The sequence below is a fragment of the Poecilia latipinna genome, unplaced genomic scaffold, assembly GCF_001443285.1.
Source record: "Poecilia latipinna isolate Pla-1442-1.1 unplaced genomic scaffold, P_latipinna-1.0 Scaffold99, whole genome shotgun sequence".
NCBI classification, from domain to species: Eukaryota; Metazoa; Chordata; class Actinopteri; order Cyprinodontiformes; family Poeciliidae; genus Poecilia; species Poecilia latipinna.
In genome coordinates this window covers 257526-283180 of record NW_015112715.1, presented here as the reverse complement: position 1 = coordinate 283180, position 25655 = coordinate 257526, and the positions used below count along the sequence as shown (strand labels likewise).

At 40.1% G+C, this 25655-nt stretch overlaps 2 protein-coding genes across 3 annotated transcripts in view; both read left to right on the top strand.

Annotated features, from left to right (window-relative positions):
• The window catches only part of pag1 (phosphoprotein membrane anchor with glycosphingolipid microdomains 1), a 36572-nt gene extending 16871 nt beyond the window's left edge, over positions 1-19701 (top strand). Inside the window, exons 2-9 of the mRNA XM_015026720.1 lie at positions 3597-3633; positions 5412-5643; positions 6835-6892; positions 9684-9771; positions 10791-10960; positions 11127-11558; positions 18471-18527; positions 19120-19701. Coding sequence (XP_014882206.1) covers positions 5456-5643; positions 6835-6892; positions 9684-9771; positions 10791-10960; positions 11127-11558; positions 18471-18527; positions 19120-19461 — 1335 coding nt within the window. The 5' untranslated portion in view covers positions 3597-3633; positions 5412-5455 and the 3' untranslated portion in view covers positions 19462-19701. The remainder of the gene's footprint in view (positions 1-3596; positions 3634-5411; positions 5644-6834; positions 6893-9683; positions 9772-10790; positions 10961-11126; positions 11559-18470; positions 18528-19119) is intronic.
• A 4552-nt stretch (positions 19702-24253) lies between these two features.
• The window catches only part of znf704 (zinc finger protein 704), a 62880-nt gene continuing 61478 nt past the window's right edge, over positions 24254-25655 (top strand). For both annotated transcript variants that reach the window (XM_015026709.1, XM_015026702.1), the window contains exon 1: positions 24254-25070. In XM_015026709.1, the coding sequence (XP_014882195.1) occupies positions 24810-25070 (261 nt within the window). In that variant the 5' untranslated portion in view covers positions 24254-24809. The remainder of the gene's footprint in view (positions 25071-25655) is intronic.

The following is a 25655-nucleotide window of genomic DNA, read 5'->3' as shown; positions in this document are numbered from 1 at the left end:
TACAACAGATTTATTTGTAATATGAGAGCTGCAAATATGAGGGGGAGCCTCTATAAATTATGCAGTTTCAATATTCCCATTTAGAGAGGATGGATCAATTTCTCATACTAAACCAATAACCCTTAGGCTGGCCAGCGTTACCACAGCAACACTGATATGTCCCTTGATGAGAAGCACCTGTTATTACGCTTCCTCTGCCTAACACACGCACCTAAGACACATGGGGGCATGATTAGCAAATTAGAGTGAACTGAATTACATGCATGATGGTGCTTCTGGATGAACGCCAGACTGTTAGGTTTGGCGCTCAAGATTTTTTGTTTTCTTTTTCTTTAATTATAATGAATCTGTGGAACCAATTCAACAGACTTTGCTGGTTCTGGATGCCTTTTTGTGCCTGTGTGTTTATTCAGATGATTACAGTGTCTCGGTCAGGGCAGGGTCGCTTTTGCACTGCAGAATGTAGGGAGTAGTAAATCATCAAACCTCCCCAGGGATGGGGTGTATGTGTCACTATGGCTACTGTATATCAGCCCGAGTGCTTGTTCTGCTTTCCAGGGTGGCTTTAATTTTTCTCTCCGTTTTCATTTCTGTTTTGTTTTTGTTTGCATTTTCTTCACCTGTACATCTGTGTGGATCATGGTGTTTTTGTGCAGCTTGTTCATTCCCCTCTATATTTTTGTCGTCGTCATCATCATTCCTCCTCCTTTCTTGGCTGCACACCCCAATGCACCTTCTCCCCTTCCCCCATCATTCTCACCCACCATCCAAGTCGCCCTCTGGTCCTAGTCAGTACTGTTGTGCAGTCATTCTGTTTCTTTTTTTCTTTTTTTTGCTGTTCATACTAACCCAAGCAAAAATGATATAAAAAAAAACTTAGATTTGATCATTTATTGATTCATCACAGCTACTGTTCCACTGATTAATGTACAGATATTCAGCTATGTGCAACTGTTTAAACAATATTTACTTTGTTTATATTTATATTGTATAAATGTTTGTTTGAACTTATTTTCTACATATTTATAATCATACAAAAACATCTGTAAATAGAATGAAAATGACATTAAATTATTAAATTAAGCAACCTGCTGAGCACAAATAAAGTTGTAAGATTTACCAGCACTCTCAAACCCATCCCAGCATGCTCGACCAAGACAAACACAATGTGTGCAACAGTAAAGGTCAAGGCTGTAGCATGCATGTCAGACCTACGCATGTATGCATGATTTTTGTTTATCATTGTAAACAAAATCTATTTAAAAAAAAAAATCATTATTTTGTGTAGATAATGGATACTGTTATCTAAATAGTAATCTAATAAAATCACATTTCAATTCATTACTTTTCTTTTTAAAATTATACAATTCAACAGTTAATCCATATACATATGGCTTTCACGATGTGAAATCTTGCAATTTCTATGTTACAAGATTTCCACTTTGAAAAGTCACTTTTGCGCATAAAAGCTGCTGTGGATGTTGATTAGGAGTGGCTTAAAATGAGTCATTGCTCAGTGTCAGAAGATGTTTTCTGTTTTTATGTCACAATTTCAACCCGCAATAAAGACTTAATTATACCCTCAGCTTGAGACACTCAGAGTTTCTCAGGCTTACTAAAAACTACAGATTGTAGCTGTTTTTTTGTTTGTTTGTTTTTTTGCTCCTTAAAGTGTTTAATGTCACGGAGTGGTCATTTTTTTTTATTATTAATATTTTAAGTTTTTAGAGGACCTGAATCCTTTCCTGTCCATTTGTCCTCTGCTCTGCTGGTAGGGAGTTCAGAGGTTTTTTTTTTTTATCAAACAAATAAAACCCACCACCTACAGCCTAATCATCCACAAGTTACTTTTAAAACATCTCTCTTGATTTTTTTTTTTCTTTTTCTTCTTCTTCTTCCCTATGTGCCCCCAGAAATAGTGGTGATGGGTAGAAGGCAATGTTGCCATGGTGACGCTGCACCGTGGCAGCCGGTAATTATTCTGGCTTGAGCGCCAGCCGAGACACAAGCGAACCGGGACACAGTTGCCAAATAGTGACACCGGGACAGGAGCCGGCCAGACGATGTCGAGGGAGGAATTTTTTTTTAATTATTATTATTATTATTCCCAGACACAAGTAATAGAGAGTCTGACAGCATGTTGGCGAGTTGTTGTTTTTTTTTAAAGCAGGAATGAAAGATGAAGGTCAGAAAAATCACTGTGTCCTGCTGGTTTTATTGTCTTCACTACTGAACTCTTAGGGATTTAATGTGAGAATCTTCATATTAGTTATAATGCGTTACATGATCCTGTAGAGCCGTGATGTCACTTAGTCATTATCTTCTCAGTTACATGACTGATCAATAGAGTTGTTCCCCATGTGTTCTACACATCGGAGCATCTTGTACTCCGTTTATAAGATTGCATTTCAGTAGATATTATTCCAACTAATTTCAGTATTTCACTGTACAAACTGAAACTGGCTTATAGATTACACACAGACGGATGTATTCCAAATGTTTACTTATGTTACTTAGGATGACTCAGTTATGCTAAAAATTTTAATAACTGATGGGAGCAAAAATAAAATGAATTTTTGTATTTGTAAAAAATTCTACCCGCTTCCTAAAGTCTGTATAAAGAGTTGAGGGCAACTGTGAGTAGGCGTCTTGCAAATGAAAAGTTATGGATTAAATCTAGGAGTCTTTGAGTTTGTGAAATGCAGTTGGGTGAATGTCACTGTGGTGTCAACTGCTTTGAGCGGTTCTTAAGATAAGAAAACTACCATATAAATTGAGGCCCATTTTCTAAGTATTGTACAGGATGGTCGGGGCTCCTTTTGCATGAATTACTGCATCAGTGCAAAGGATGTTGCATCTTGAATTTGCTCAAAGTCTGGATGAGGTCCGCTATGCACACCTTACACACATTGCTCAGGTAAATACTGTGAATTGTAAGCCACGCCCCTTTGGCTCTGTGATTTTTGCTGATTGTTTAGAAAGGACACACAACCTCTGATCTCATAGGATCTACGTAAATGGAGGAAATAAAAGAAGGGTTTGTGGTTGTGATTTTAGTGTAGAATAGAAATGTCCGCCATCTGTTTTATGGACTTTTTATGAAGTAACTTTCCATTAATATGATCAGCAACCTTTAGCTATGACTTTACTGTTCTTGCAGAGGTTGTCGAGTCAGCATTCTCCCACAGGATTGTGTAGGTCATAACAGGGCCATAACGTTTTTGTATTAAAATCCTTTTTTTGTGTGTCTTATGCAAAGAAAAGTTGGTTTTGATTTCCTGTTAGCTGTAAGCTACGATCATCAAAATTCACACAGGACAAGAATCAAGTGTGTGTACTAAATATGCATCTAAATTTACCATTTCATATTGAATTACTGAAAGAAAATCATGTTTCAGAGATGCACCTGTGTGTGCAAACCAGAGCTTTCAGCCAGCCTGACCTGAATTTGCTCACAAATTCCCTCATTACCCCCCGACTTACACGGCTTCCCTGTCTACAGTCACTGATACTCTCTCCCACAAAAAGCCAATCCCTGCTCCCTGAGGTAATAACCTTCCCCTACCTCCTTCTAATTTTTATCTGCTCTCTTCCAGGCGAGGCCATCCCTGACTAATCATCCACAGTGTTGAGGTAAGGCTGCTTTCTCCTCCTCGACAGGCACTCGGACAGAAATCCCGGTGTGTTTTATATCAAGAGAAACCCGACTCCTGTAACCAAAACAGAAACCTCTCCTCAACGTCCTTTGAGGAAGAAGTTTAACTTGGCTTCTTGCAGCTCAGCCCGAGACGCACACAAAACTTTCTCGCCTGGTAGAACTGAGTCCACAGCTCCTACGCTCCCAGGACACATTAGCATAAGACGGCCAGAGACAAAGAAGTTGTTCAGTCCTGGAACAACATGCGTTCATTCTGTACACGCTGTCTGGCGGGAGTTTGGCTCATGCAAAATAAAGAGCTGGATTTCTACAGTTTTCCTTGCAACATCCCTGGTGTGGCTGTCTTCACAGGTTGTTGAATGAAAATGCCAAAGCAGGCAAATATGCGGAAACTAAACACTCCTGACTTTGTTCAATCCTTGCTCATCAGCCTCCTGCACCCTTGTGAACCCACAAAGCACACTCTCTCTGGGCTACATATCACCACCCCTCTCCACATATATTTGTTTGACATTTCTTGAGGCTCACACATTTTCCACCACCTCCCCCTGCCGTGCCCCCCCACCACCACCACTTTCCACATCACCCATGAATCATCTGTGATAACATCGGGGGGTTCCATCAGGTCAGTGAAGCCTAACTTTAGCTGTTAGACAGAGACGTGAGGAGCTTTCTGATGCTGTGCGCAGAGCCCGCATGCTGGCTGTGGAGGCTCTGTACAGAGGGGGGGTCACTGCAGCAGACTGCACTGCAGCCGCTCTCTGCTCTGCCCTGCCACCTGCTGGTCATATCCAGATATGGCATGCAGTTGAAGTGATGAGCTGAGGGGTTCAGCCTCAAAAAAAGGTCACTTTCAAAGAAAGACTTGAAAATGTCTTCATTTTTCATTAAACTTATGTCTGTGCAGCCACAACACCATGGCCTGGTGTTCTGGTCTTGTCTTAATAATCTTTGTAAATATTTTCGTTAACTGAGCCACAAGCCGCACTCAAGTTTTACTAAAATTATGTGTGTTGTAGTAAATTTCCTGTACGGTTCCGGTGTTATATCTATTCGCATTTGAATAGTCTGTGGCCAAAAATGCTCCTTAACCTTAACTTGATTTAAAATAAGAAAATCTAAAATCCCAAGTTTTCTTTTTCTTTTATAAACATTATGAGTTTATAGTCTCCAAAACAGATAGAAACAAACACGGTTGGTTTAGTTTACTTGAGTCAACGTTTCAGGCAGGGTTTTAAGTTAATGATACTCTTAAAAGTTTGATATTTTTGGTCAAACTTTAACAGCTCTGTGTGTGATTCAGCTTTTACAACAAAGCCGCCTGACAGTGCACCTTCTCACTTTTTGGCACTTCTGGTAACGATCTTCTCTTCTTTTTCTCTCTCTTTTTTTTTTTTTTTTTTTAACAGTAGCATAATTTAGCACAGAGTATTTTAGAAATCGACAACAATTAAATTCAAGATATTTATTTGGTGGTGGGAGGAAAAAAATACCAGTAGCATTTGGAAAAGTCTCTGAACTTTGTTTGGTCAACATTAAGATAGCATCTGATGGTTGCTATGGAAACAGTTGCTGGTTTCTAGATTTGACTTTCCTTTTGCATTCTTTTATCTTTGGGTTATTTTGGGTCAAAGCAACAAGTCATCACAGTTTGAACAATTTGGGGGGCGGGGGGATTTTTGAACCCAAAAATCCCCCCGCTCCAGCTGAACTTGCACTCAGCCGTGTTTGTATTGTGCTTGTGTTTTCCCAGCTGGTACCTGTCCAATGTCCTCTGCCCACACAGTGTGATGTGTCATGGCTCCGGTGCTGAGTGGAGTGCGGTGGCTTTCGGAGGCGGGAGTTGTTGGGTCGGGGACGGCAGCTGCCACCGGCGCCGCGTACTGGCCGCAGAGTGAGCAGCTGGTGTTGGTCGTCACACTCAGCATCGTCACCGGCTTGTTGCTGCTCTCTGTGCTGCTCGGGCTGTGCGCCAGCTGTCGGGGGTGAGCCGCATCGCACAACAACACGAGTCCTATGTTGCACTTTTCCTGTTGTTCAGGAATATGACTCTGAGGCCAGAAATGGCGCTTGATAACCTCCGATGAAAGCAAGATGAAATGAATTTATAAAAATGTTTAAGTTTGCAGGATGAGTCAGATTAGATAGAACAAATGGTTCAGTTCCAAGTTTGTGCTGTAAGTTGCATCTTTTGACCAAAGCCTGATGTTTAAATCTTTGTCACAGCTTCACAGGAAGCATATTTCATACACTCGCATATTAAAAGTTTATCACATTTATTTTTAACTAGAAATACTGCAAACTCTTTTAGTATTGTTGCAAAGAATATATGCCTTTTTTTTTTTAGCCGTTCAATGTGTGACCTTTGAACTGCTTAAATGTCTCAATACGGACCTCTGGAAGCAAATTGCTGTTAATCATAGCAGAGCATCACTAATGGACACCTTCACTGGTGCATCTGAATAAATCAGAAAATTATTGAGAATGTAATTAATTTCTTTAATTCAGTTAAAAATTGAAGATTAAATATTATGCAGCTTCACAGCATGCACAGTGTGGTGAAAACTCCACATTTAGTGAATGAATACATCAAAGAAATAAAAGAGGGTTTTAATACTGATACAATGTGTAATATAATGTTTTGTTTTTACAAAAAACGCTCCGTATTTATTTACACAAATGAATTACTGAAATCAACTTTTTGATGAAATCCTGATGAATTGGGATACACATGTGCTTTCTTTAGGCTATGTCTGTTATATTTTTGTTTTCCTTTTCTATGTGTGTCCAGTTGATGGTCATGTAGTTTTCTTGGTTTTCCATATTCCTGTCCTGCTCTATTCATTGTTGTGTCTGTTCTCAGAGCCCCTCCATGTCAGACTGAAGCCCACAGGCTTTATTTAAAAAAAATCCTGGCAGGTCTGTTACACTGGATTGCATCAGATTGCACCAGCGGACCTTACAAAGCGAACAAAGAGGGTGTATTTTTCATTTTTTATTTTTTTTCACCTGAAGGACAAAGTCCTTGCATTCCTGGTTAGCAGTGTACACCTTAGAGGGTGAAGCTTTTTAAACCAAATCTGTTATTTGATCTTGTGTGATAGTCAAAACAATGAAACTCACAGTTCTCTGCTGCACTTATCCCTCTATTGTTTTTTTATACTTCTCTCTTTCAGGCAGAAGAAAGTAATAAATGGCACTACTACAGGAGACCAAGAAAACCTTGTAAATGGAGTAAGTAGGATCACAGGGTTTTTACTGCATTTTCGTACAAATACTAAGTGTGACCTTTGTTCTTGCAGCAGTGTTTCTCTTTTCCCTGCTCATTCTTAACATATTAGAATAAACTAAGGTATTTTGTGCTCAGTTGAATACAAAAAACTAACCGGTAAAATAAAAAAAAAATGATTAAAGAATATTTGTCTGAGAAGGTCCAGCTGAGTGTGTCTTTGCAGTGAGACTGTCTTGAGCTGGCATGTTGGTGACACTCCCTTTTATCAGGAGAAAACATCCAGCAGAAGCAGGCCGTCTGAAAAACCAGGTGTTTCTTCTATGGAAAGAGAGATAGTTAACAATATTGATTGCTTTGTCTGGGCTTCATTCAGTGTGGAAAACACAGCTAAATGCTAGGAGAAGAATACTTTCTGTGGGAAAAATTAAGAAAGAGAGGAAGCATAATTAAAAGTAGTTCTAGCGTAGCCAATGACTTCTTCCTTGAAAGAGACATGGCTACATACCGAAAACTCAACTAGCACTTTCAATATGAACAACAATAGAAAAGACGGTAGTTTTATAATCACGAAAAGAAGCATAGCTAAATTTGTAAACAATGGTCAAAGATTACTTTCAATGGGATGAAAAAGAAATCAGAACATAATAATAGCAGTGATAACTTCACGAGTGTCTATTTTTCCAATGAGATGTTGCTAAAGACAAACACAATAAGATATACTTTCAGTAAGAAGAAAAACAGAGGAAGCCAAAGTTAAAGGCAAAATTATTGCGAAACATTTCTGCAATCATGTCAATCTCTACAGTACGAAGAGAGAACATGGGTAAACTTTCACTGAATTTTCCAGATCAATTACTTTACTGTTGCAAAGTCTCTCAATTCTGTGAGACCGAAAAGAACTATACAGAGTATTTATTAAGGTGACCTTGGGCAATTGTTTCTCTACTAATAATTAAATGGTGTTCTCTTTAACACTACATCACTTATTGGATACTAATTACCAAATACATGAATAGTCACAGCCCAGTAATCAAAACACTGTTGGACCTGACAAATCTCCAGTTTTCACATCCTGAACTGCGTCCTCTCGCTCTCTTATTGTCTCTCATTCGGTGGCTTTATCGTCTGCATCGGTCTGTCGCATGCAGTCCTCTGTGAGAACATCCAGCAGAGTGCTTTTTTGCATTTGATTGATATCTTTACCTCTTTACCCCAACCTTGTGCACAAACATAATTTACCAGCTTGCCAGATTGTTACAAGAGGTGCCCATTTTTAAGACGGACCATGTCAAAGCCTGGCAGGGTAAATGGGGGTCTTTGTCTGTGAGCATGACGTGCGTTTCCTCTGTCACCTGCAGTCTCTCTGCATTGAATCTCTCTTATGCCTCTTACTCTTAGTATATTTGCAGGTTCTCTGTTACTGCGCTAAGGGCGATTTCTCTTTCATTTAGTCTGCAGTCGGTTCTATTAGACACAAGAGATGAAACAGACCATAACTATGAGGTCAAATAAAACATGACATGACGACGACATTTTCTTTTACGCAATGCTGTGGACGACTTTTAGTAGCGATGTAACGGAAAACATGATTGTTTAAAAAATGTCAAAGTGTTTTTTGTCTTAAGAGGACAAACAATGGCAAGACCACATGAACAATATTGGGGTTATAAAACAGTTAAAACATTACATCATTGAAACCGGCAGCTGTTGGAGTGTATGGCCACTAGATGGGGATGTAGAGCTTCTCCTCCTTTCACACACAGAATGAAAACAACAAACCTAAACAAAGAACCATCCAGCTTGACACCTTTTGGTGATGTTTTCACATTTTCTGAACTCTTTAACTGAGGAACTGCAGAAACAAGAGAGCTTGAGCAAACTGCATGTTAACAAATCTCATCTCTGTTTTAAAAAAACTGCATGCCACATCCTGTGATGATTGGTGTACGCATCTGCAACTGTGATTTGGAGTTGGGAATGGTGGAGGCAAACTTTTCATGCAGGCTAAATAGAGACGTCGATGTTTTACAGGCCTGCATGATGTTGCTGGAAGGTGCTCGCATTTAGGTGCAAGAACAGGATGTTCAGCTGCTGGAGCGTCCTTGTGCAACGCTGACAACTTGCCACTTTCAGAGATATTGCTCAGTGTCGCTGTGGCTTTTGTGGAAGGAAGTTTGGTAAAGCAGGGCAACAGATTTCTGTGTGGCTTACCCTTCTTGGATGAACTTTTCTAATCTTTGTGACATAGTGTTGCTGTCTTAGCACAGTCGATCTTAGATCAAAGAAAAACATGAAAGAAAATGTGTCCATCTGAGATTTTCTTTTGTCATGTTTATTTTAAAACATGCCAGATGCCGACAATTTCTCTTAACGCAAGTCCCCATACATGCAACACGCCTGATTAAGTTAGAATTTTCCTTTGTTTTTTATGCCAACAGAGAATGTTAACTATCTATAGAAGTCTTTTCTTGGTAATCAAGGAAAACGGATGCTTAATTAGGCATGAATAATGTTTAGATAATGAACTTAAAGTAGTGTGACCAGAATAGCTCAGAGAAGCGGAGATTAAAAGGCAGGGAAGCATGAAAAAAATGAATTAGTGCTGCAAATATGAGCGAAATATCCAGAAAGCAGGAGAATCTTTGTAGAGATCTGCTCCTCTTTATTCTGCATTGCGCAGATGTGTGAAAGTCAACCATTTTGTCCGAGTGGAGACGAGTCCCGATTGATTTTTGCTCCGCAGCGAGGTGAGCTCTCTCTGCAGTGACAAACATCTCATCCTTTGTTGTGCAGGTGTCGGAGAAGGAGATATCAGTAGACAGTCCAGTGACTGACGCAGCAGTCAGCAGCTCTCACAACGGTCCTCTGACCAGCGGTACAAGTAAGCAGACACATTTAGCCTCAGAGCTGTGAGCCATCATGTTTCCGGTTCAACTTCTGGATGCTGTTGCTTAGTGGTACATCTATGGAAAAGTATTAATACCTCTTAAATCTTTTCCCATTTTCTCACGTTAAAGCAACACACAACAAAGTGTATAATAAATCCAAGAAAGAGTAGACCACAGCTTACAAGTAGAAGGAAAATGAGTTATTCTTAGACATCTTTGTACAATTAAACATCTAAAAAGTGTGTTTTGTTTCACTTCAGAGAATCTTTAGAGATTCGTTAATATCTCTAAAGAATAGCAAAACTTCATACCCAGACATTACCATTGACCTTAACTGAGTGACTAGGCAAAGAGAGCATTAATCTGCAGCTCTGGTGGAGCTGCAGAGATCCACAGCTCAGGTAGGGTAATCCGTTGTTGTGCACTACACAAATCTGCCAGTTTTGGAAGAATAGCAAAGCTTGTTGAATTATAGAGAGAAAGCCAACATGATCTTCCCCTGGAATTTTCCACAAGCCATGTTGGCAACAGTAAACGTGTGAAAAGTGCTTTGGTTCAGATTAGACTAAAATTTAGGGTTTTAAAACGTGCATCTTGCTGTGAGAATGCTGTTCTCCAGCAGGGATAGGGAAGTTGTTTGAGAGTTTGGGGGAATGAACAAAGCAGAGATGCGTCGTTATTAGTAGCTTACAGTACTTAAAGCACATGTGACAAACTCGATGCCAGGGGGGTTAAATCCGGCCCACCATAGCTGTTTATGAGGCCAAAATGGAAATGAGTTTGACAGCCCTGTTTAAGGATTGACTGCTAAAATCTAAACAGAATAGCTCACCTTTTGGTGGTTCAGTGGGGGGGTCCTGTTTTGTCTGCAGAAGGGGGCCCACACATTTTAAGGATCATAATGTTACGCCTGGTTGCTGTACGTTGAAGTATGTTGTAACGTGACCGAAAAGGGAAATAAATTCAAGATGCAACAGAACAAAAATGTAGCCTCTGTCTCTTCCTTCGACAGTCCTCTCAGACACACAAGACACCAGCCCTCAGTTGTCCGAGGAGCTGCTCTCCAGCCAATCAGAGCTCAGGTCCTCCAAGTGTCATCAGGACCGAGAGCTTCCCAGCCTCCCTCCTGGCAGTGCCCCCATGGAGGACAGACCCCCAGCCTCAGGAGATAGCACTTACGAGGTCGGCATTTAAAGTCACCTTACGTTGTGTTTCTATTACGTCTGATGTCGGATGTTCTTGTCAGTACTGGTGAATTAAATGATGTTACAATGAGAAACCCAGAAGAATATTTGTTGCTTTGTAAACTCACACAGCAAAGTGACAAGTTTGCCTCTGTGGTATCCAGGTGGTGAAGGAGATGGAGGTGGAATCCCGCGACGTCAGCGTTGAGGACTCTCTCTACGAGACCGTCAAGGAGATCAAGGACACCTCGGTGCAGCCTCACCTCGCCAACGGTACTGTCCAGCCGAGCCCCGATGAGCCTCCACCTCAACCTCCCGCCCTCGTCAACGGCCACCCCAGCCCCTGCACCCCAGAGCGGGTGCCGCTGAGCGAAGGGGTCGAGTACGCCTCTGTTGACCTGCGAAAGAAGAGCCGACACAGCGCCGACATGGAGGCCAAAAGGCGCTCCGATAACGCCGCCGCTCCCTCACGCAAACCCGCGGAGGAGCCGGAGGAGGAGCCGCCGCCGCCCGTACCGAAGAAGGTTCTCGACGAGAACGACAACCAGCCAGCGGTGATGAATGGCGTGGAAGGGTCTGGGCTGGACAATGGAGAGGTGAGGAATTTGTTGCACACCAAGCAAGATGATTTTACATTTCAACGGTGAAAACTGAAATATGTCACTTTTATAAGCAGAGCTTTACAAAAGTATCAATACCACCTGAAATATTATGTCAGATTAGAAAGCATTTCAATCTCCAATGTATTTTTTCTGGATTTTATGTGATGGAACGACACATGAAGCTTATCATTGTTTTTTGGGGTTTTTTTTAAAATATCAATCTGAAAAATTGTGGTGTGCATTTGTATTTAGTCTCCTTGATGCTTTTTAAACACCTTTTGGTTCACTTAGCCCATTTTTCACAGACTACCTGAAGTTCAGTAACCAATCTTTTTCCAAGTCTAACCACAGACTCATGATTGAATTTATGTCTAACCTTAGACTGCACCATCATTTCATCCAATCCACTGAATCTCAGACTGGATTTTAAGATTGTAATCCTTCTGGTGGATTAACCAACACATAAATCTCAAATGTTTTGGAGTCTTTAAAGGTGAACTCTTTACTTGTGTGACTTCTGACAGCAATTGTTTGGGGTAGATTTTATTTATCATTTAAAGGGACCTGAACACAAATGCATGCAGTTTGTTTTTTTTGTTTTTTTGTTTTTTTCAGATTCCGTGTTTCCAACCCATATATAAATTTCTTTTGACAATATAGTTATGCAGCACTTGGCATTTATTGAAGTTTAGTTGGTGGTTGTTAAGAAAATATGAAAAACAAATCAAGAGGTGTGAATACCTTTGCACATTGAGATAAAAAAAATATTACTCCAACTATTTTGAGAACAGTATCCTTCAGGATGACCATCACTGAGCACAAAGAGTGAAACAAAGAACTCTGATGATGTCGAAGAGAAGACGAAAATCGGGAGCCGGAGTTAGAAAAGCAGGAGGAGAAATAGAGATGAAATAGAGATGGCGATGGCGAGATTTACTCAGAAAGGCACCGAAAGGATTGGAAGGCATTAAGGAGAAAGAGTCAAGGGTTCGGGGTGAGAGATGGGAGGATAGAAAGCGAGAAACGTGAAGGAGGAAAACGCAGCAGCATACAGATGAAGTCCTCTGCAGCAACGAGCGAAAAGTAGTGAAGATGGTGGGATGATAAGGAAAAAAATGACACTGAAGAGGAAGGAGATATGAGAGAGAGAGAGAGAGAGAGAGAGAGAGGGAGATGTGGCGGTGAAGAGATGGGGATGATTGAAGAAGTGAAAACCGATAAACATCGCTGTAGTGTCAGGAGCTGAGCAAAATACAGCTACTCTCAGGAAGCTGCCAACAACACATCACATTAACAAGCTCATCACAGAGAAACTGCTTGATGAGGCAACTTTTCCAATTTAAAAACTCTTCTCTGAAGTTATCCGCGTTTGCTTTCATCTTTATTCACATTCCTTTCCCTTCCCCTGTTTTAAACGAATCATGTGGTTCGCCAGTTTGTAAAGAAAAGCTACATTTATTTGTTTCTGCTTTAGCTGTGAAACTAACCATTGGGGGGGAAATAAAACCCTACAATTCTTTGTCAAGAAGGCATCAAAACTGAATGAACTTCGGATAAGTTTCATAAAAAGAGAGACAGGGTGATTTCTGTTAAAGGTTTGCTATATAAAAACAATAGAGACCCACCCTGCACCAGCATTGTTTTTTGGAGGGGGAGAAAAATCATGTGTATATCTATATTATATATCTAGTTTATTTTGATGAGTGTGTAGTCCATGCAGTCGAAATGTTATTCTCCATAGAAATTATAAAACATTTGATTTATGCCCCCGGTGCATAAATCGAATGTTTATGCATTCAAGGTAAAATTCAAGACTTTTACCTTGAATTTAATCTTCAAACTTTTTTTTTCTTTAAATGTAAATGTTGAAACAGCTCAAAATAAAAATCCTCCTATATGTTGTTCTGCTATCCATCCATGTTCTGAAGTTGTAGAGAGAAACAGGAATACAGTCTTCTAACATTTTAAAAATGTATTACAGCATGTTTGAGGTTCACATTAAACCTACATAGAGTCAATACTGTATATACAGTCAGTTTCACTCGTACTCTTTGATGCAGTGATATTTTGCAGCTTGTTTGTTAGACCTAGTTTGTAGGTGTTTTTTTTCCCCCCCCATTCCCTCGGCTCCTGCTGAGAGGTGGGAAACATCGCAGTAATCAGTGATATGGCAGTCTGTCATCTAATTTAATTCCTCCTCTGAAGATCTAAAATGTGTCACCGCTCCCCCTATGCGGCCTCTCTATTGTCAGTAGCAGCACAGTTTTTCTCAAAGATATTGCCCGGTGTGGTTCAAAAAAAACATTTTATAACCATTTGTGTAAGCTTTTTTTATTATTATTTACCAAGATTTTCAAATGCATTTATCAGGTTCATTAGTTTGTTGCTGGTGGCTTGTTTGTAACGTTATTATTGTTTTCTCAATCTAATGGGCATTATTGTCAGAGTGGAAAAAAATAGTTTATTATTCTTTGATGTATCTTTAAGTAAAAATTGTAATCAACCAGTTTCCCCCTTGATCAGTTGGTCAGCGTTATTAAATTCGTTTTAAAAAGTACTCCATATGCAGCAGTGGAAATAATGCAAATTAACTCGTATCTTAGAAAAAAGGCATTAAATCTATTAAGTCTGTTAGCAGGTTAGAGTTTAAAGAACACCTAATGATTGCATCATCTTGCATATCATATATAAGCTTTATATATGATATACATAAGTTGTTTTATGGGTATTTTTTCCAACGTTTGTCTGTTTATCATGTGGAAGTCAATGTGTTAATCGTTAGATGGCAGGAAATGATCCCTCTCCTTTACCAGTGATGAACCCTGATCTAGCAAGCTTCTGTATATCTCTATTCCTCTAAATACTGGCAACAGCATGTACACACATATACACACATAACTGCAAATATTATCTTTCATCCAACCACTAACAAATGGCTACAGCCACATGTGTTTTGCTTCTCCCATCCCCCTAATATCTCACACGCAGACAGCACAGCGTGTGTGTTTACATATATTCTGCTGCGTAGACGCCTCGGGGCTAACGTAAGGTTAACAGTGGCTGTTTACCGCTCCCTGTGGTGTATGACCAGGATGCCGACTGCCATTTGTCTTGTCAGAACCGGGTATTCTTGCGTCTTTGTGAGTGTTGGTGACCGGCTCCTCGGACCCCGTCGCTGTCAGTTACCTAGACTTTCATGATTTATGATCCGGGCCATAGGAACTCCTTATCTGTCTGGGTCCTCTTACACACAGACACGCTGACGCACAAATCATCTGTGAAAACACTGCAACGTCTTTATGTAAATATTTTAAGAAAAGCCCTCCGATCAGGCGGCTGCTCTGCTGAACAGAGACGGGCCAACCTCATTTATCAGCACTTTATGCAGAGATGAACAAAAACCCCTTAAATAAATGTATGTTTTTAATTCAACAGTGTAGTCTTGCTCTGAATTTATTTATGTTTTAATCTAACCTTTAATTTGTGTTCATTTATTCAGTGTTGCCCAGAAATAATTATGGTTTACTAAATTATCGGTTCTACATTTATTAACTCTGCCAACAATTAACATCAATATAACCAAAACAAAATTTAAAAACCTATGTTTTTTTTTTTTTTTTTTTTTTTTGGTCGATCAGAGTGATTAGAAACATTTAGCAAGTCAGGATTTATTGATTTCTTTTAGGACTCTTCAAAATTGGAAAGACAAAAGGACATATTAAAGTTAGGCCTCATTAGTAAGAAAATGGAATGTAAATAGCAATTTGCTTAAGTTTGTGATCAGTCAGTACAATAAATTGTTTTAACTGTTGGAAAGCAGATGCAGCAACATCTCCGTAACAGCGGATAGATGCAGCCGATTTGCCAGCCAGCGGTTTGAGACGCTTGATGGCAAATTTTTCTTTTCTGATCTGCAATCCAGATGGTGCCAATGTGAAACAAATTTTTTTTTTTTTTTTTTTTCCCCCTCTGCACATCACCTCATTGCAGCTGTTAAGTACAGCAGATGATCTGTGATGCTGTGGGCCTTTGGAATCTAATACATGGATCTACTACTGAACTGAAATGTGTTTTTATTGGGTAATTCATTCAGATACGGATAAAAAAATATATGGCCAATTAGAAGAGGGCAAAGGGAGGATACTGGATGATATAGAGAGACTATCTGAATACAAATTATCTAAGAGCCCTTTCTTTATTGTACAAGTGATTTTTTTTCTTAAGATTTCATAACATGAAATCTAGAAGATGAATGCACATAAACAAAGTAGTTTTTTTTTCTCAACTCTTCAAGAAATGTGTGCTAGCACAGTAAAGAGATGTATTTAACTTTTTTACGCATCTCTTCTAGAGGTGCCAGTAACTGTGCAGCATGCACTATACCATATATACTTACTGTTTACTGCACACACTAATGGATTTGCTGTACGAATTGGTGCAAACGGGGAAAGACACTCCCAAGCAGCTTCAGTTTCTGTAAAGCTGCAAAGGTGAGCATTTATTGAACTGTCATATACAACAGCAGCACATGTTTGCAGCGGCTTGATGCCTGTGGGCATGTAATGTGAGAGGCAGGAAATGAATTTGACCCCGCTGGAGGGCTGCCAGGTTATACATTTGGGATGCAGTCCAGGAAAACAGTGATCTATTCATCATTCGGCACTGCTGTGGACCTGTCGCGAAACGGAGTCATTCTAACATGGAAAACGTATTTGCTGCGAGATGTAATTTATCCTTTCTGTATCACCCAAGCTTTCTTAGCTCTTTCCTCCTGAATGACCACATACACGCTCAGCCTAATGCGCTCAAACTGATTGATGTGTGCGTCTGTCAACAAGTACGTCACTCATGACTGACACGCCGACACCTGGGCCGTCCATCACATGAGGAGGTTGTAATCAGCTTACCGCAAAAGCCTTTCCTGCACGCCTTGTGTGTTATTAAAGCTCCTACATGCACGGAACATCAACGCATACACCTAATCTGCTCTCACACACAAGCACGCCAACATTTTATTGTTGGCCGTCAAAATATTTATCGGTTAGGTGTCGGTCTCATTTTGAGCTGGCGAAAGACAAACTTCTTTGTGTGCTTTTATAGTTTCTACATATGCATGTATATATACATTTGTTGTAGTCTGTATACAAACCAGATTTTACTTCAAGATTAAATGTCCACTTTGATTAGCATAAAGTTTTGAGGACTATTTCACTCTGAGACACACGTCAAGGCTGTACTGACTGGGCCAAGAGTCGCCTGCATCCTTGTTTTTCTATAAATATGTCGCCCCCGGGGGCATCCTGCCTAATTGGCTGGCTAATTAAAGTGAAATGACAAAGGCGTCTGCTGCGTTGTTGAGCTCAGGTCGGATCTATAAAAGTAATCATGTCCCCAAATACGTGGCATCCATAAAGTAGTCGTATTGATTTTCACGCACTGGGGAAGAAACACACGTGAAGACACTAAGACGTACAGCTGGGCTGGACAGTGATGGATGAACTCTGTGCGCAGGTTGTGTCCTGCGTGTTGGCGTGTGGTCCGAGCAAAGAGGTGGACGTAACTAAAACAAAGGGCTGCACCTCAGCATCCATCAGCTTTAACCTTGGGAACTCCAGCCGAGGACCTAATTTAAGTGTCCACACAAAAAGCTTTGTTTTTGTTTCTCTTTCCGCATGATGTAAGCTACTTAGGGAATGCCGGTGTGTGTATCGGGATCCTTGTTAGTTCTCCTGAAGTGCTTCGTCTGATGGGTTTGGTTGATTAATGGCTACCTCATCGATCATAAGACAAAATGGACAGAGGGCGTGCAGAAAAAGCATCCCTCTCCCTGTCGCTCCCTATTGACTTTAACTCAATAATTTTTTTTTAATGAATGGGTGGTTATATACAACATTAGTTTCGAATGTATCGCAGAAGATGCAGAACATGTTTTCGACTTACACCAGAGGGGTTAGTTTAGAATTTCACCATCAATCGGCTCCAGAGCGTTCCAAGGCATTCATACAGATTTTTTTTTACCAGAGTATGCATTTTTCAGAAGTGGTCGATATCTTGATAGCATGTTTTATTAATGCAGCTCAATAAGAAGTGCAACTCTTCCTTAATTGTGTTCCTTCAAAGTTGTTGGGGAATGTCTTAGTTGGCTTTTTGTTGTTGCAGTCGGCTACTTTTAATCCTTTCTAAGGAGGCTGCGGATCAATTCTCCCTTTCAGCGGGTCATGCCCTTATTTTGTCTCCACATTGGCATTTCAGCCCAACCTACTTTCATTTTGTACCTGTAAACAAATCGTTTCATAACCGTGTCTTAAGCATTTGGCTCAATTAAAGAAGAAAATAATAATAAGATTCCCCTAGGTCAGTTTGTAGTGAAGCACCATAACCACTTTTTTTCCTGCAGTAAACTGTTAGCAGATTATTGATTACTTAAATCAAAGTAGTATGAAACTTTCATGTGTGTACAAATTGACTCGCAGTCAGTATGAATCACCCAGTGTGAGGTTGCTACTTATCAAATGCAAAACTTTTGCTTGTGGAAAGTTGGTATGTTTCAAAAGTTGGGTATGAAAACCTTGTTCCAAAAATGTTTAGAAAAAAATCTGTACCAAAAACTTTTTTTTTTTTTTTTTTTTTTTTTTTTCCCCCAAAAAAGTTGGATGCAAAACGTTTGTGTTCCAGAAGAACAGTCTGAAAACTTTTTTGTCTTAACAAAAGTCAGTATCCAAAGTTTTTAGCTTTACAACAGTCTATTATGAAAACATTGTTGTTCCAAAAAGTTGAATCTGCCAAAGTGCAAAATGGCAAGGAGGTGGAATGACCAACACCTTCGTATCAGAAGTGAGCAAAAATGTTACTAAAAGCCTCTTTGGGGTGGCTGTTCTGAATCTGTTTCTCTGTATTTCTCCACAGTTAACTTCCCTGTCTCCTCCACCGGAATTTGAAGACCACCCACAATCAGACAACGAAGTAAGTGTGTGCAACTCGCTTATTCCCAAACCTGCATGTTTCCTGATCCGAGACAGCAGCGCTCTCTAAATGTTTGAATAGTAATCCACCAACAATCTGAAGTGCTAATGATTAAATCAGTCTGAACAGCATTTGGTCGTCTCTCGTTCAAAATCTGAAATACTCAGATTGATCAAAGTCTCAAGGAGTTCTCCAGTACCAGATCAATTTACCCCAGGTAGGTTGGGACTCTTGTCTTAAAACACAGTTTCTGATTCATTAAACCCTATTTTTATTTTTAGAAAAACAAAATTGGAGACTTTTCCCTTAAGACTACCATAGTATTAGATTAGCTTAAAAACAACTTTATATGAACTAGTCAAATGTGGACACATTTACAGATCTTTTCAAGCACAGTTTATGATTTTTGAAACTTAGATTGTAAAAAAAAAAGAAAGAAAGAAATATAAGAAAATTGGAGTTTGTCCAGAAAATATTTCTAAAACCTCGTCTTGTCTCCGGTTCTTGAACCCCATATAAAGTATCATATTGTCATGTCTTTAATGTTCCTTTCTTTTTTTTTTTCTTTTTTTCTTTTTTTTCCTCGTTTCAGTCACCGCTGTACTCTACTGTTAATAAGACGAACTGCAACCAGGCTTTTAGCGAGGACGACAAAGAGCACGACTACAGCAGCATCGCAGAGATCAAAGGTATTGTCCCTAACTCGTCCTCCAGCGACCTCTACGCCACGGTTCACGACATCTACGCTCAACCCGACGAGCCCCAGGCGGGCGAAGAGCCCCCGATGGACAGCTCAGATCCCGGCTACGAATCGATCCGCATCCCAAAGACTAGTAGCTCCGATGACGATCACGGAGCCGGGAACGGCAAGCCGGAGCCCGACTACGAGAGCGTGGGAGAGCTGGGCCTCAGTCGGGAGATGTCCCGTCTTTGAGTCGACTGCCTCGGCGTCGCATCTTTACAGTAGCACTTTGAAGCAGCTGTTCGGGATGCCTTTGATGCAAACTGCTTCTCACAGTTTCCTTATCGAGTGTACATCTTCTTAGCAGCTTAGGTACGGCTTATCATATCTGAACGTCACTTATCAACCAGAGCGAGACATCGGTACTGGCAGGCCTTAAAAACTCTGGGTTGTTAAAAATAATCGCAACATATTCTGGTCAACAGAAAGAGGGGGGAAAAAAAAGAAAACGAGATATTGATCTAGTGCCATATAACTTGCATAAAAGTCATTCACTAACTGTATTATGTGAAGGTTAGATTATTTGTATGGCTTCTCTGCAGCAGCTAGTTTTTCAAGCTTCTAGATAACTGTCATATTTTACTGAAGCATCAAGCAGCATATTTCTAGGCCTTCTTCTGTCAAGCTTGCAGCACCTCCACTCTGCATTCTCACTAGATGTTCCTGTGAAAGGGTTTCTAGCGGAAAAAGAGTCAATTAGATGAAACTGAGACTGCTACCTTCTTTAGCGGGCTTGACATTTGAAAGGTTGGAAACAGTCACTGCGAAGGAAAAAAAAATATGTTTTTCATTTGAGCTTTAGAGTTTCATAGTGCATTTTGACCTTTCTATAAACTTTAGGGCCCACAGCAACAGGTTTTGTACAAAACATATTGTATTTATTTGAATATGTTTATTATTGTGTAATTGTGAAATGTTTGACTGTGCTGTGAGAGGATTTTATAGAAGTTTCTTGCGTTTTCATTGAGATACTAAATGAAAGTTAACAGAGGGTTTGATGCCACTTAGGTACGTGTTCCTTTCATTTTATTGTCAAGATGTCAGCTTTCGCAAACTTTGAAGTACTTATGTGTTTAAATGACGAAACACACTTGCCTAAATGTATTCTTTTAACAGGTTTTTATCTTTTTGGTACAAGGGACAGTCTTCACCTTGCTTCAAAGCACTTGAATTATTTTAATGGTACTACAGAAACCATCACCACAGTTCAGTTTTTGAAGCACCTTCAACATTTATTAGCACCTCTAATGAAGACCTGCACAAAGCCTTAAAAATATATATTAATTTGTATTTAAGGAGCATAACTCCGCTCTGAAATTTTCACAAAAATGTGCTTTGGATATACGTCTTACCACCTTAATTACAGTGTGTGTGACAAGATAAACACTTTCTTCACAGTATTGAAAAGCGTAAATATATTTTTTGACTTGGACTAGAAAGAAAAATCTGGAAACCTATCTGGGAAATAAGTTTCCAGATTTGTTTTATTATCTAAAAGACGAAACCTCAGAATGTCTGACAAATTAGTCCTGTATACATTTATCTTTGATTTGCCACATAGAAATTTAGGCTTCAGTCGTCTTTTTTTATCGTTCATATGGTTTTATGTCGGTGACAGAACCCTTATTTAAATGTTTGTCCAGAAAGTAAAAAAAAGAGCAGTTTCACCTTATTACCGTTTAGAAGGTTTTAGATCAATAATTTCACATTTATGTGGTTTTTGATACCCCAGGATTACAGGGCCAGCAGATTGAAATTTTTGCAAATTGCATAAGATCACAAGCTGCTTTCCAGAATCTATGTTCTGCGTAATATAATGCAATCTGGGTTTACAAGGAGTTATACATTTTTAAAACATAGGTGATCTACGTTGTCAGAAAAAATGTGAAATTGTCCTTTACCACATCTCTGAATCAAACTTCAGCTTTGTGATTTTTAGGATGTGTGGATTATCACACTGCTAATGAAATCAAACTAGTGAGATGTTTTTTGTTTGTTTTTTTACTGCAATGTCCAAAATGTTGTAAAACCACAAAAAATATCTACAAATGTGTTTTGAAAGGTGTAGAATTTCCCTCTATTAATATTTTAATATTATTTTACATTGCTATTTTAATAAATATCACAGGTTTAAGTAAGACTCCAAATAATGTGATTAAATTTAGTAACGTATACATTAAAAATGAATCAGTTTCACTATTTGTAAATCTAAAGGGACATTTTACAATATTTTTTATAAGCCAAATAATTACTACTTAAATGTTTTTTTTTTCCTTAACTGATCAAATGTTCTCAAATTAAAGGCTGAATTATTATTATTATTATTGTGTGTGTGTGATTATGCTACTCCATTATAAGATGCATTTATTTTTAAGTCTTTTGACACATCTTTAATATGGGTGCCAATGAATTCAGAAGGTTTGTAAGTGTAAACTTTGAACACATGATGCATTTTAGACCCATCTACTTAACAGCTTGTACTGACGAAATGCCAGCCAAGGTGTGTATATAGTAAAAGCACTATTTTAACCAACTGTTATTCACAGGAAATGCTATGTAATATTGTACCTATTTGTGAAATGTCAATATTTTATTTAAGAGCAATTATGAATGTCCATCTTGTTTTTTTTGTTTGTTTTTTTTTAGTTGATTGTAACAAAGTGGCAACTAATCAGATGTGAGTGACGTGGTACAATTATTTTGGTACAAGCATTGAAAGATGAGTTTGGTACTTAAATTTAAAAAAAAAAAAAAAAGGTCTTTAAGTATGTTTACTTGGTTGTAATTTTGCTGTATTTTTTGTATCCCTCTTTGCCACAGTATACTCCCCTCGCAGAAAATTACTGTCATCTGTTTCCACCCACATCCAAATATTAAAGTGTTACAGTATCTCCAGCTAGTTTGTTTCATGAGACATGATGGAGCTTGTTTGTGTTTTAAGCGCACACAGTCGGCCTGTTCTGACTGGTAATCGATTCTTAAATGATGCACATTTTTAAATATTCTTCTCCTAATGTTTGATCTTTGAACGAGTCTGTGCATTTCGCCCCCGGTGCTCTACAGATAAAGACCAGTAAGTAAGTACACATTTCAACAAGAACGTAATGGTGAGTGTTATTTATACCCTCCTGTGTAAGAAGAGCAAATATTTTAGGGTATTGCTTCCCTATGCAGTAACGTAGCTACACATCAGGTAATCAGATTTAATGTTGTTCTCAGAATGCTATAAAGGACCTCTAAGGAAATGCCAAATGGAGACGTTTTAGTGCCAAATCTAATCAGGACAACATATATTAGTAGACCTAAACTCACTTCTGCTCCTTCTCCTCCTGTCCTGGTCATATAAACACAGATTTTCCCCTGCAAGGAGGGTGGGTCTAGTTGAGGTTTACACAAGTGCACCCCTCCCTCTGATGTCTTTTCTTTAGCTCTAGTCCTCCCCTAATGAGGCCGTTTGTTCCTCCCGAATAGGCAGCAGACAACTCTGTAGTGACACCCGCCTTTGATCAAAGGGCAAAGCCCATTTTGGCAGTTACTGTCACATCTGCTCCTGCGCCACATCAAGTTTCCAGTCTTTACAAGTAAATATTTTATCACATGAAGTCTTCTATTAGACAATGAAATGAAATTTGTGATTTTTTTTTTTTATTCTGAGGAGCACTCGCAATGAGCTTTTAGACTATGCAGGATTTTTGACAAAGAAACAGACATTTTGGATTCGACGATAAATGTACAGTAGATGAAGTGATATTGAAGTATACATAAGTCTAACCATTCCAGGTTTTCCAAGCGAAAAATTTTATAACATTCTCGTCCAGTGTCTAGCATCCTTGCACACCCCAAGTTTCCATGTATTTTAAAATACTTTTGTGTGATTGACTAACACAAAGTAGTGTATAATTGTAAAGTGGAAACATGATGCGTAGTTATTGACATTTTTCAGAAAAATCTGAAAAGTGTGGCATGTGTTTGTATGTAGTGCACTTGAGTCAAGACTTCATAGAACCATCGTTCGCTGCAATTACATGTGCAAGTCTGGAATCAAGCATCTTTGGCCATTTTCTTTCCAACTTATCTCAAGCTCAGTCTTTCCAAGAATTATTAATTGGCTTGACATCTGGACTGACTGGGTCATTTTAGCACATATTTACTTTGCCCTCAAGTTCAACAATTATTACAACTTCACAAAATGATCATGGAGAGAGTGTCATACTTTCCGGCGCAGCGCCTCCTCTGGCTTCTGGTGTTGCCAAGGAGTATTAGCAGTGCATGCTAATAATGTATATCTTGGCATTCTCTATCAGTGGTAGTTAGTGATTAGCAGAAATGGAAAAGAAGAAAAAGCATTTCAGTTTTTAGACTGGACAGTGTTTGAATCATTCTTGACTGGTTGCAAGTTCTTTTTCTTGTCTACAAACTTTCTGAAGTAGTGTAAACTTTAATCTGTGTGAAAAGAAATAGGCTGTTGGTGGTGGAGTTTGAGAGGGGGCGGGGGGCCAGAACCACCACTGGTTGACTCACTAATACATCCTCATGCACTCCATTTTATATTTCAACCAGATCACAGTAATTTACGACTCCCATGGTACTTTAAAAGTAGGTCACACATCCATCTATAACTAGGTTAAGGAATAAAGCTTGTCTGTCTGGTCTATGATTTTTTTTTTTTCTTGTAGCCTAAATATCCCCTTTTTCCCACTTTCCATCTTCCATCCACCCTCCCATCTCGTTTCCTTTCCATCCTTGCGTCATTGTTTTGAATGGAGCACCCTTCAAGAGTTGCATTACCCTCCTTTGCAGGAAAAGGGGGAGCGGAGGGGGCTTGTGGAGGCGTGTGCTTCGTCGTCCAATTGCAGCCCGTCTTGGCTGCCGGACCGCACATGTTTACAGGCAGCGATCCGCCGGTAAAGGCCCCGCTCGGTCGGAGCAAAGAACGGACTGGATTTAGACCACAGTCGGAGCCAGAGTCATCAAACGGTATTGTCTTTATCGTTTTCGACACTTGAAGCAGGTCGGCGATGTGTTTTGCAGAGCAGAATAAAATAATTCGACGTATTACGAGTCGCCTGCCTTTGTCCGGGACCTTTTGACTTGATTGTGTCGCCATTTTGTTTAATCGTGAACGAATGTTGTTACGGCTTCAGAAGGTTGTGATCACTCCGCGTTTTTCCGCCGCCCCCCTCGCAGCTCGCTGGGAGCAGTGGGGAAAACAAACAGGTCGAACGGAGGAAGATTGGTAGCCGGTTAGATGTGGAGGCTGTTTGGTAGCGAATGGTTCGTGTTTATGCCGTACGGTGCTAATTCAAAGTTCTGCGGCTTGAGTCCCCTGCATTCGGGACGCAGTTCGGAAGTTTTTGCCTCCCCCACCGAGTATGTTGTCGCTTTCCAACATTTTCGTAGAGGTTGTTGGAGCGCGTAGTCTACCCGCTGCGGTCTTGTGCCATTCCCGACGTTTTGTTCACCGCCGGCCGTGTTTCGACGTTTAATGAATTAAAGTTCCTGCGGGGAGCGCTCTGACTACGGCGACACACTCGGCGGAGATGCACACCAGGCGCCTGGTGAAGCGGTCGATCCTTGGCAGCCGCGTTTATGCGACGAGCCCGACTGGGGACGGTGCCCCGGTGACAGGAGTGGTTCAGGCTGTCAAGCAGGAAAACAGGGACGCGTCCGCCGCTGGACCCCGGCGCAGCGTGTACACCGTGCTCCTGCAGGACGGAAGCCTGAAGGAGTTCTCCGAGGAGGAGATAGCCGCTGGATCCAACCACACGGCGGCCAAAGGACCGCTCAAGTCCAGCCTGAAGGTGTGTGTCTGCCTCTCTATATGTTTAAGGACGGAAAGGGCCCCGACCGGCGGGCTGCGCTTCACTGTTGTTGTGCGGTGTTTTGCAGCGTTTAACCGCTTCCTGCACGGAGCGGATTTAACGGTGTCAGCCACCAATGCCGCTCTCTGCAAATTTAGTCGGTTAAAACCAAACATGCATCAGTCAAAATATAGAATAGATCCGTTTTGTTGCATATTTTATCAAATAATGTGCTGTCATGACATTTGGCGATGACACATATATGGGACAAAGAGGGCTTGATGGGGCCTGCGCAATGTTTATGTGGGCTGGAGGGTGGGTAATATGAAGGAAACAAACACGCTCTGACTGCAGCTGCAGCGTTTTGGACCGACGTGAGGAACTCGTTGTACAATTTTGCACTGAACAATAATCGCATGCAATTTTGTGCATGCACCATTTAAATGCATATTTTCGTCGAATTTGCGTCGTATTGGCACATTCATTCATTTAGTATACAGAGTAATCACTGACTTTATAGCTTTTGCAAGCATAATGCTCTTTTATTTTTGTTAAGCACTTTGGGGAAACTTGCAGTTTTTTTGA